The sequence below is a fragment of the Oncorhynchus nerka genome, linkage group LG27 (assembly GCF_034236695.1).
Source record: "Oncorhynchus nerka isolate Pitt River linkage group LG27, Oner_Uvic_2.0, whole genome shotgun sequence".
NCBI classification, from domain to species: domain Eukaryota; kingdom Metazoa; phylum Chordata; class Actinopteri; order Salmoniformes; family Salmonidae; genus Oncorhynchus; species Oncorhynchus nerka.
Genome location: NC_088422.1, coordinates 97,432,887 through 97,445,386, shown reverse-complemented (window position 1 = coordinate 97,445,386; position 12,500 = coordinate 97,432,887). Strand labels below are relative to the sequence as shown.

At 47.0% G+C, this 12,500-nt stretch overlaps 1 protein-coding gene across 1 annotated transcript in view; it reads left to right on the top strand.

The window, feature by feature from the left end:
• tmod2 (tropomodulin 2) overlaps positions 1–8,606 on the top strand; it is a 50,774-nt gene extending 42,168 nt beyond the window's left edge. The window contains 3 exon segments of the mRNA XM_065012407.1: positions 1–35; positions 1,220–1,364; positions 7,462–8,606. The exon segment at positions 1–35 is cut by the window's left edge and continues 109 nt beyond it. Coding sequence (XP_064868479.1) covers positions 1–35; positions 1,220–1,364; positions 7,462–7,493 — 212 coding nt within the window. The 3' untranslated portion in view covers positions 7,494–8,606.
• The last annotated feature ends 3,894 nt before the right edge of the window (positions 8,607–12,500 follow it).

Genomic DNA, 12,500 nt, shown 5'->3' with positions numbered 1-12,500 from the left:
ACGACACGCTGACTGAGATCAAGATCGACAACCAGGTAACACACACACACACACACACACTGACTGAGATCAAGATAGACAACCAGGTAACACACACACACTGACTGAGATCAAGATAGACAACCAGGTAACACACACACACACACACACTGACTGAGATCAAGATAGACAACCAGGTAACACACACACACACACTGACTGAGATCAAGATAGACAACCAGGTAACACACACACACACACTGACTGAGATCAAGATAGACAACCAGGTAACACACACACACACTGACTGAGATCAAGATTGACAACCAGGTAACACACACACACATACACACACTAAATATACACACACACTGACTGAGATCAAGATAGATAACCAGGTCTCACACACACACACACATATGTCACTATATAAATAAATTTGATTTGATTTGATTTGATTTGAGATCAAGATAGATAACCAGGTCTCACACACACACACACATATCACACATACTCACTGAGATCACGATAGATAACCAGGTAACACACACACACACACACTAAATATACACACACACGCACACACACACTCACTGAGATCAAGATAGACAACCAGGTAACACACACACTAACTATAAACACACATACATGATCACACTAACTATACACACACATCACACTAAATACACACATACATGATCACACTAACTATACACACACTAACATTTAGGACGTCAGGGAGAATATAGAATTCAAAAACATTTGTCGTGATGTGGGGCCCCCGTTCATTTAGTTACAACGTTTGAGTCACTCAGATTGCTTAAGACATGGCAAAATGGTGTAGAATTCAAATGTTCTCTCAGCCACATGGCAAAATGGTGTAGGATTCAAATGTTCTCTCAGACACATGGCAAAATGTGTAGAATTGCAGGAAAATAACTTTAAAACAGCTACATTTTGTCACTGTGGTCAACAGGAGGGCATCTAAAAAATGTTGGTCGGTGACGCACTGTTTGACTTCTCCAGGAGTCAGACCAAGCGGTGTGTGGTTCTTGATGTGTGTGTGTGGTTCTTGATGTGTGTGGTTCTTGATGTGTGTGTGTGTGTGTGGTTCTTGATGTGTGTGTGTGTGTGTGTGTGTTCTTGACGTGTGTGTGTGGTTCTTGATGTGTGTGTGTGGTTCTTGATGTGTGTGTGTGGTTCTTGATGTGTGTGGTTCTTGACGTGTGTGTCTCTACAGAGGCAGCAGCTGGGGACTTCAGTAGAGATGGAGATGGCTAAGATGCTGGAGGACAACAACAGCATAGTGAAGTTTGGCTACCACTTCTGTCAGCAAGGCCCACGGGCTAGAGCTGCTGCTGCTATCACCAAGAACAATGACCTGAGTAAGAACACACACACACACCATCACTCAGCTTTACTATAACACAGTATATTATACTACAGTCAGACTGACAGGGTTACTATAACACAGTATATTATACTACAGTCAGACTGACTATAACACAGTATATTATACTACAGTCAGGCTGACAGGGTTACTATAACACAGTATATTATACTACAGTCAGGCTGACTATAACACAGTATATTATACTACAGTCAGACTGACAGGGTTACTATAACACAGTATATTATACTACAGTCAGACTGACTATAACACAGTATATTATACTACAGTCAGACTGACAGGGTTACTATAACACAGTATATTATACTACAGTCAGACTGACTATAACACAGTATATTATACTACAGTCAGGCTGACAGGGTTACTATAACACAGTATATTATACTACAGTCAGGCTGACAGGGTTACTATAACACAGTATATTATACTACAGTCAGACTGACTATAACACAGTATATTATACTACAGTCAGACTGACTATAACACAGTATATTATACTACAGTCAGACTGACTATAACACAGTATATTATACTACAGTCAGACTGACTATAACACAGTATATTATACTACAGTCAGACTGACTATAACACAGTATAATATACTACAGTCAGTCTAACAGGGTTACTATAACACTGTATATTATACTACAGTCAGACTCAAATCAAATCAAATTTTTTATTTGTCACATACACATGGTTAGCAGATGTTAATGCGAGTGTTGCGAAATGCTTGTGCTTCTAGTTCCGACAATGCAGTGATAACCAACAAGTAATCTATCTAACAATTATAAAACTACTGTCTTATACACAGTGTAAGGGGATAAAGAATATGTACATAAGGATATATAACAGTGAGTGATGGTACAGAGCAGCATAACAGTAGATGGTATCAGTCAGTGACAGTATATAACATATGAGATGAGTATGTGAGACAAAGTAAACAAAGTGGCATAGTTAAAGTGGCTAGTGATACATGTATTACATAAGGATGCAGTCGATGATGTAGAGTACAGTATATACGTATGCATATGAGATGAATAATGTAGGGTAAGTAACATTATATAAGGTAGCATTGTTTAAAGTGGCTAGTGATATATTTTGACTCATTTCCCATCAATTCCCATTATTAAAGTGGCTGGAGTTGGGTCAGTGTCAATGACAGTGTGTTGGCAGCAGCCACTCAATGGTGGCTGTTTAACAGTCTGAGCCTTGAGATAGAAGCTGTTTTTCAGTCTCTCAGTCCCAGCTTTGATGCACCTGTACTGATGCCTTCTGGATGATAGCGGGGTGAACAGGCAGTGGTTCGGGTGGTTGATGTCCTTGATGATCTTTATGGCCTTCCTGTAACATCGGGTGGTGTAGGTGTCCTGGAGGGCAGGTAGTTTGCCCCCGGTGATCTTGCAGACCTCACTACCCTCTGGAGAGCATTACGGTTGAGGGCGGGCAGTTGCCGTACCAGGCGGTGATACAGCCCGCCAGGATGCTCTCGATTGTGCATCTGTAGAAGTTTGTGAGTGCTTTTGGTGACAAGGCAAGGTTCAAATTTCTTCAGCCTCCTGAGGTTGAAGAGGCGCTGCTGCGCTTCTTCACGACGCTGTCAGTGTGGAGTGACCAATTCAGTTTGTCTGTGATGTGTATGCCGAGGAACTTAAAACTTGCTACACCTGGTCCACTACTGTTCCATCGACCTGGATAGGGGGACCTGTTCCCTCTGCTGTTTCCTGAAGTCCACAATCATCTCCTTAGTTTTGTTGACGTTGAGTCTGAGGTTATTTTCCTGACACCACACTCCTAGAGGATGCCCAGAGGAGAGAGAGTACTCCCTGTAGTGCGGAGCGTCTCGTACAGTTGTTGGTAATCAAGCCTACCACTGTTGTGTCGTCCGTTGATGATTGAGTTGGAGCGTGCGTGGCCACGCAGTCGTGAACAGGGAGTACAGGAGAGGGCTCAGAACGCACCCTTGTGGGGCCCCGTGTTGAGGATCAGCGGGGTGGAGATGTTGTTGCCTACCCTCACCACCTGGGGGCGGCCCGTCAGGAAGTCCAGTACCCATCAGTTTGTTGCACAGGGTTAGGAAGGGATCGAGACCCAGGGTCTCGAGCATGACAGCTTGGAGGGTACTATGGTGTTGAATGCCGAGCTGTAGTCGATGAACAGCATTCTCACATAGGTATTCCTCTTGTCCAGGTGGGTTAGGGCAGTGTGCAGTGTGGTTGAGATTGCATCGTCTGTGGACCTATTTGGGCGGTAAGCAAATTGGAGTGGGTCTAGGGTGTCAGGTAGGGTGGAGGTGATATGGTCCTTGACTAGTCTCTCAAAGCACTTCATGATGACGGAAGTGAGTGCTACGGAGCGGTAGTCGTTAGGAGGGAGTTACCTTAGCTTTCTTAACAGGAACAATGGTGGCCCTCTTGAAGCATGTGGGAACAGCAGACTGGTATAGGGATTGATTGAATATGTCCGTAAACACACCGGCCAGCTGGTCTGTGAGCATGCTCTGAGGCAGCGGAGCGGCTGGGGATGCCGTCTGGGCCTGCAGCCTTGCGAGGAGGGTTAACACGTTTAAATGTAGTGGTCAGAATCAGGAGATAGGTTGGAGAAGGTTTGAGCAGAGGGAAGAGATACTCACCTCGGCTGCAGTGAAGGAGGGACCGCATATTTAGTTGCAGGCCGTGTCAGTGGCACTGTATTGTCCTCAAACGGGCAAAAAAGTTATTTAGTCTGCTGGGAGCAAGACATCCTGGTTGTGACTGGGCTGGGTTTCTTCTTGTAGTCCGTGATTGACTGTAGACCCTGCCACATGCCTCTTGTGTCTGAGCCAAAGGTGAATTGAGATTCTACTTTGTCTCTGTACTGACGCTTAGCTTGTTTAATAGCCTTGCGGAGGGAATAGCTGCACTGTTTGTATTCGGTCATGTTGCCAGACACCTTGCCCTGATTAAAAGCAGTGGTTCGCGCTTTCAGTTTCACTACAATGCTGCCATCAATCCACGGTTTCTGGTTAGGGAATGTTTTTATCGTTGCTATGGGAGAACGACATCTTCAACGACGTTCTAATGAACACCGAATCAGCGTATTCGTCAATATTTTTATCTGACGAATACGAAACATGTCCCAGTCCACGTGATGGAAGCAGTCTTGGAGTGTGGAGTCAGCTTGGTCTGACCAGCGTTGGACAGACCTCAGCGTGGGACCTCTTGTTTTAGTTTCTGCCTGTAGGCAGGGATCAGCAAAATGGAGTCGTGGTCAGCTTTTCCGAAGGGGGCAGGGCCTTATATGCGTCGCGGAAGTTAGAGTAACAATGATCAAGGTTTTACCACCCCTGGTTGCGCAATCGATATGCTGATAAAATTTAGGGTGTCTTGTTTTCAGATTAGCTTTGTTAAAATCCCCAGTACAATGAATGCAGCCTCCGGATAAATGGTTTCCAGTTTGCAAAGAGTTAAATAAAGTTCGTTCAGAGCCATCGATGTGTCTGCTTGGGGGATATATACGGCTGTGATTATAATCGAAGAGAATTCTCTTGGAAGATAATGCGGTCTACATTTGATTGTGAGGAATTCTAAATCAGGTGAACAGAAGGATTTGAGTTCCTGTATGTTTCCTTCATCACACCATGTCTCGTTAGTCATGAGGCATACGCCCCCGCCGCTCTTCTTACCAGAAAGATGTTTGTTTCTGATCGGCGCGATGCGTGGAGAAACCCGTTGGCTGCACCGCATCGGAAGCGTCTTCCCAGTAAGCCATGTTTCCGTGAAGCAGAGAACATTGCAGTCTCTGATGTCCCTCTGGAATGCTACCCTTGCTCGGATTTCATCAACCTTGTTGTCAAGAGACTGGACATTGGCAAGAAGAATGCTGGGGAGTGGTGCGCGATATATTGTCCGGAGTCTGACCAGATAGACCGTACGTTTCCCTCTTTTTCGAGTCGTTTTCTTGGGTCGCTGCATAACGTATCCATTCCGTTGTCCTGTTTGTAAGGCAGAACACAGGATATCGCGAAAACATATTCTTGGCTCAGTACTGATGGTGAGTTGACGCTGATCTTATATTCAGTAGTTCTTCTCGACTGTATGTAATGAAACCTAAGATGACCTGGGTACTAATGTAAGAAATAACACGTAAAAAAACAAAAAACTGCATAGTTTCCTAGGACGCGACTATAAGGCAGTCTCTGTCAGCGCCAGTATATTAGTATACACAGTGTTATATCATAATTCTACCATCTCAAAGACACATTTCCAACTGTTTCCATGGTGACGCGGAGGGTGGGTGGATTTGGTTCATGTTGTTTTATACCCAGGGCTTTTGTGAGGACGACATTTAGCTTCTCTTCTTGAAGACGGACTTTTCTTCTAGTCCTGTTGAAAGAGCTCTTCCTCCTTTCTTTCCTGTCGTTTGACATTGTTCCCTCTCTCCTCCTGTCCTGTCTGAAGCCCAGGCCCTCTCTCCTCCTGTCCTGTCTGAAGCCCTGGGCCTCTCTCCTCTTGTCCTGTCTGAAGCCCTGGGCCTCTCTCCTCCTGTCCTGTCTGAAGCCCAGGGCCTCTCTCCTCCTGTCCTGTCTGAAGCCCTGGGCCTCTCTCCTCTTGTCCTGTCTGAAGCCCTGGGCCTCTCTCCTCCTGTCCTGTCTGAAGCCCTGGGCCTCTCTCCTCCTGTCTTGTCTGAAGCCCTGGGCCTCTCTCCTACTGTCCTGTCTGAAGCCCAGGGCCTCTCTCCTCCTGTCCTGTCTGAAGCCCAGGGCCTCTCTCCTCCTGTCCTGTCTGAAGCCCTGGGCTTCTCTCCTCCTGTCTTGTCTGAAGCCCTGGGCTTCTCTCCTCCTGTCTTGTCTGAAGCCCTGGGCCTCTCTCCCCCTGTCTTGTCTGAAGCCCTGGGCCTCTCTCCTCCTGTCTTGTCTGATGCCCTGGGCCTCTCTCCTCCTGTCTGAAGCCCTGGGCCTCTCTCCTCCTGTCTGAAGCCCAGGGCCTCTCTCCTCTTGTCCTGTCTGAAGCCCAGGGCCTCTCTCCCCGTCCTGTCTGAAGCCCAGGGCCTCTCTCCTACTGTCCTGTCTGAAGCCCAGGGCCTCTCTCCTACTGTCCTGTCTGAAGCCCAGGGCCTCTCTCCTCCTGTCTAAAGCCCAGGGCCTCTCTCCTCCTGTCTTGTCTGAAGCCCTGGGCCTCTCCTCCTGTCTGAACCCCTGAGCCTCTCTCCTCCTGTCCTGTCTGAACCCCTGAGCCTCTCTCCTCCTGTCCAGTCTGAAGCCCTGGGCCTCTCTCCTCCTGTCCTGTCTAAAGCCCTGGGCCTCTCCTCCTGTCCTGTCTGAAGCCCTGGGCCTCTCTCCTCTTGTCCTGTCTGAAGCCCTGGGCCTCTCTCCTCCTGTCCTGTCTGAAGCCCTGGGCCTCTCTCCTCTTGTCCTGTCTAAAGCCCTGGGCCTCTCTCCTCTTGTCCTGTCTGAAGCCCTGGGCCTCTCTCCTCCTGTCCTGTCTGAAGCCCTGACTTCTTCGTTAGCGTAAGGCTGGTTTGATCTCTTCGTTAGCATAAGGCTGGTTTGATCTCTTCGTTAGCATAAGGCTGGTTTGACTTCTTCGTTAGCATAAGGCTGGTTTTACCTCTTCGTTAGCATAAGGCTGGTTTTACCTCTTCGTTAGCATAAGGCTGGTTTGACCTCTTCGTTAGCATAAGGCTGGTTTGACTATCCGTTAGCATAAGGCCGGTTTGACTCTTCGTTAGCATAAGGCCGGTTTGAACTCTTCGTTAGCATAAGGCTGGTTTGACCATCCGTTAGCATAAGGCCGGTTTGACTCTGAGCATAAGGCTGGTTTGACTCTGACATAAGGCCGGTTTGACTCTGACGGGGCCGGTTTGACTCTGACGTGGGCCGGTTTGACTCTGACGGGGGCCGGTTTGACTCTGACGTGGGCTTGTATGCACTGTAAAGTCATAGGGTTGGACTCCTCTGTCTCTTCTGACCAGCACGGGACTGTTTTAGGATTGTTTGATCACCATGTCTTTTACTGTGTTTTGATCAAGTTTCTATCTCACTGTACAATTCCCCCTTGTCCTCTTCTCCTTTCCTCTTCCTGTCTTCTCTCCAGTCCGCAAGAGGCGAGTGGAGGGGGACCAGTAAGGGGCGGAGCCTGTCGTGTCTCCCAGACCTGTCCCGTCGTCTCATCTCGCCGTATGGAATACATTTTCAGCCAATCCCCTGGTCTCATCTCACCGTGGACGTTAAGTCTTGTGCCAAAACCCGGAGCAAGGCGCCCTCAACCAGACAGGGACTGTGAGTCCCAAATGGCACCCTTGTTCCCTACGTAGTGCACTACTTTTGATCAGAGCCCTAGGGGCTGTGATCGTGCCCTATAGAGAATAGGGTTCCATTTGAGACGCAGGTAACATCATCTATCTGAGGAGAAGAGAAATAACTGGAATAGCCCTCTCTAATACCTACATATCTATACACACGTTGTTGTTGTTGTTATTATTATTGTTTATTATACTATTGTTAGAACTACAGCTGTACATCTTATTGTTTCGTTTTTTCAGTTCATTTCAGGCGCTTTCTTTTTTTATTTTCTTTGAATGATTTATTTTTGTTTTTTTTACTGTGTTTAGAGCAACATGAACAGTACTGTAATCTAACCAAGTAACCATGGTTTTAAACATACTATCCTAACCTCTGACCTCTAACCCTACAGTGGTATAGGGCCCTGACCTCCAACCCCTACAGTGGTACGGGACAGGCCTCCCTAGCTAGACTGCTGTATCTCTTGGTTCTGAAAGCTCTTGGTTCTGATCAGTGCTTCCTACACAGGGGGAAGAGAGAGGTTGATGTGATGGGTTGTCCTGGTAGGGCTGTCTGTTAACCTCCTGGGGTGGATGTGGTGGGTTGTCCTGGTAGGGCCGTCTGTTAACCTCCTGGGGTGGATGTGGTGGGTTGTCCTGGTAGGGCCGTCTGTTAACCTCCTGGGGTGGATGTGGTGGGTTGTCCTGGTAGGGCCGTCTGTTAACCTCCTGGGGTGGATGTGGTGGGTTGTCCTGGTAGGGCCGTCTGTTAACCTCCTGGGGTGGATGTGGTGGGTTGTCCTGGTAGGGCTGTCTGTTAACCTCCTGGGGTGGATGTGGTGGGTTGTCCTGGTAGGGCCGTCTGTTAACCTCCTGGGGTGGATGTGGTGGGTTGTCCTGGTAGGGCTGTCTGTTATCCTCCTGGGGTGGATGTGGTGGGTTGTCCTGGTAGGGCTGTCTGTTAACCTCCTGGGGTGGATGTGGTGGGTTGTCCTGGTAGGGCCGTGTTAACCTCCTGGGGTGGATGTGGTGGGTTGTCCTGGTAGGGCCGTCTGTTAACCTCCTGGGGTGGATGTGGTGGGTTGTCCTGGTAGGGCCGTCTGTTAACCTCCTGGGGTGGATGTGGTGGGTTGTCCTGGTAGGGCCGTCTGTTAACCTCCTGGGGTGGATGTGGTGGGTTGTCCTGGTAGGGCCGTGTTAACCTCCTGGGGTGGATGTGGTGGGTTGTCCTGGTAGGGCCGTCTGTTAACCTCCTGGGGTGGATGTGGTGGGTTGTCCTGGTAGGGCTGTCTGTTAACCTCCTGGGGTGGATGTGGTGGGTTGTCCTGGTAGGGCCGTCTGTTAACCTCCTGGGGTGGATGTGGTGGGTTGGTGCAGCTGTTGTGTACTCTGAGGAGTGGATGAGAACAGCTGCCTCTCTCTGAAAAAGTCTCAAGCCCTGAAGAACGTTTATAGATGTCTTAATATTGTTGTAAAGAATTTAAAGTCTTAAAGAATTAAAGTCTTACCATTGATAAGACGGTGGTTCTCTTTCAATCTCAACAGTTTTTTTTAAAATCGATTCAGACTCCGATTTAATGGGTTTATTTTATTTCCCGCTTTGTGTCACTGGGAAACGTATGTGGATGTTATTTAACCAAGTAAATACGAGGTTTTTAAATCCATGACGATGAAGCATTGACCTGATCTTCTGCTCTCCTGTTATTGGTCTGGCGTGAACGTCAGCTCAACCAATGGGCTTCTCCGATACTGAACCATGCCAAAGACTAATATGAAGCGCTTACATACATACATACTGGAGGAGATGCAACTCCATGTCACTATATTCTCTTTAGATTACACATATCCTGTCAGAGAGTAGGTTAGATCAGACAGAAAACAACATCTGGGTTCATTACACTTGTTTTTTTTATTTGATGTGCGCAGTGTCATGTGTACAATGTCATCATTTTGATGTGCACTGTGTTCCTTCTCTCTGCTGGGCTGTTGTTGCTTATGGCGATGGAACAAGCAAAGATGGCCGTCAGTGGGGCAGTGTCTGTGTGAAGGAATGTCATGGTAATGAGAGAGACACAGGAGAGAGCAACACACCGCACACTGAGTGGTCTGGAACCGGCTCCTGGAACCGGCTCCTAGCCCTGGCTCCTGGAACCGACTCCTGGAACCGGCTCCTAGCCCTGGCTCCTGAACCGGCTCCTGGAACCGGCTCCTAGCCCTGGCTCCTAGAACCGGCTCCTGGAACCGGCTCCTAGCCCTGGCTCCTGGAACCGGCTCCTAGAACCGGCTCCTAGCCCTGGCTCCTGGAACCGGCTCCTGGAACCGGCTCCTGGAACTGGCTCCTGAAACCGGAAACTGGAAGAAAACAACATGCTGTGTTAAACTCAGCTGGATTCTCCTGAGAACACTAGCCTGCTGTAAAACAGACAAAATACAACCTGATGTTGACACTCACCATTTATAGAGAATTACAAACTGGGTGGTTCAAGCCCTGAATGCTGATTGGCTGACAGCCGTGGTACATCAGACCGTATACCACGGGTATGACAAAACATTTAATTTTTACTGCTCTAATTACATTGGTAACCAGTTTCTAATAGCAATAAGGCACCTTGGGGGTTTATATGGCAAATATACCACGACTAAGGGCTGTGTCAAGGCACTCCACACTGCGTCGTGCATAAGAACAACCCTTAGCTGTGGTATATTGGCACTATAGGGGGGCTGTGCCTTATTGCTTAATTACAGGCTGGCATCCTGGACTCACATGAATCCTACTGGACCAAAACTGCTGAATCTGTGTCCAGGAAACAGGTCCTGTGTGTTGTTAATGTGGTAATCTGGAGTAGGAAGTCCTCGTGTTGAGATCATGTGGTTTGTCTGGACCAATACGATGCTCATGTTTAATTTCTTAATCACATCTGGTGAACCAGCCAGTTAGTCAGCCTTGATTCTGTGGGTGGGATAGAGCGATGTGATTGGCTGACTAAGGTTATTTGGAGTGATGCTTTCTGCTTAACTATAATGTCTGAATCCCAAATGGTTCCCTGTTCCTTATATGGTGTGCTTCCTGTTGACCAGGGCCCATAGGGTGTAACCCAGGCTATAGTAACCTGGCTCTGTGCTCTGCTCTGTCCATAATCTGATCTTAATCATGTATATTGTTATAGTTGACCATCTCATAATGTTTAACCCTCACACACATTCCACACCGTCACACACACACCTGTGTGTATCAAGTAAATGTAAAGATTATTTTTGATTTTTTTTTTTTTTTTTGATGAATGGTGAAGCTCCATGTCTGAGACTAAAGAGTAGAGGAAGTAGGAAGCTGTACTGTTAATATTAACCACCAAGCCTGGTAGAAAGGCCATGTCAACTATAATACGTCCTCAACCAATAAATGTTTTTACATACGCTGTCCATCTCTGTTGTCTTCACGGTTCATCCATAGTATTTCATAGTGCTACTGAATTCAATTCAATAAGGTTTGTATTGTTCCCCAAGGTGAACTTTTGTGGTGTAATTTTATTTTACCTTTATTTAACCAGGCAAGTCAGTTAAGAACACATTCTTATTTTCAATGACTGCCTAGGAACAGTGGGTTAACTGCCTGTTCAGGGGCAGAACGACAGATTTGTACCTTGTCAGCTCGGGGGTTTGAACTCACAACCTTCCGGTTACTAGTCCAACGCTCTAACCACTAGGCTACCCTGCCGCCCCTCCACTCTAACCACTAGGCTACCCTGCCGCCCCTCCACTCTAACCACTAGGCTACCCTGCCGCCCCTCCACTCTAACCACTAGGCTACCCTGCCATAATCAATGTCTTTGTTCCAAGAAGAGCAAGCCGTCTCAACATCGTGCATTTATCAGATCCCAAAAACAACGCAGGACATCACACTGGCTGTTCAACAAGTACATAGTTGTAGTGTACTCTGTTCTAGTGGAAATGAATCCAGTACATAGTTGTAGTGTACTCTGTTCTAGTGGAAATGAATCCAGATCTCAGTTGTGTGATTTCCTTTGAAACTCACCTTGGGTTCAAAGGGCATTCCCATAGCGATAGTGATACGGGCAGGTCGTTATATAAACTGAACAAAAATATAAACGCAGCAAAGTATTTTCAAAGATTTTACTGAGTTACATTTCATATAAGGAAAATCTGTCAATTGAAAAATGCATTAGGCTCTAATCTATGGATTTCACATGACTGGGAATACAGATATGAATATGTTGGTCATTGAAACCTTAAAGTATCTGGTGTGACCATTTGCCTCGTGCAGCGCGACACATCTCCTTCACATAGAGTTGATCAGGCTGTTGATTGTGATCTGTGGAACGTTGTCCCACTCCTCTTCAATGGCTGTGTGTTGCTGGATATTGGCTGGGAACTGGAACACGCTGTTCTATACGTTGATCCAGAGCATCCCAAACATGCTCAATGTGTGACATATCTGGTGAGAATGCAGGCCGTGGGACATTTTCAGCTTCCAGGAATGGTGTACAGATTCTTGCGACATGAGGCCGTGCGTTATCATGCTGAAACATGAGGTGATGGAGGTGAATGAACGGCACAACAATGGACCTCAGAATCTGTTTAAGGTTATTTCTGTACATTCAAATTGCCATCAATAAAAGGCACATTTATTCGTAGCTTAAGCCTGCCCACACCATAACCCGACATCAGCAAACCATCAGTGGGTAAATGCTCACCTTTGATGGCCACTGGCTGGAGAAGTGTGCTCTTCTCTGATGAATCCTGGTTTCAACTGTACCGGGCAGATAGACTTTTTCATGTAAAATGTCAAATGTAACCTTTATTTAACTAGGCAAGTCAGTTAAGAACAAATTCT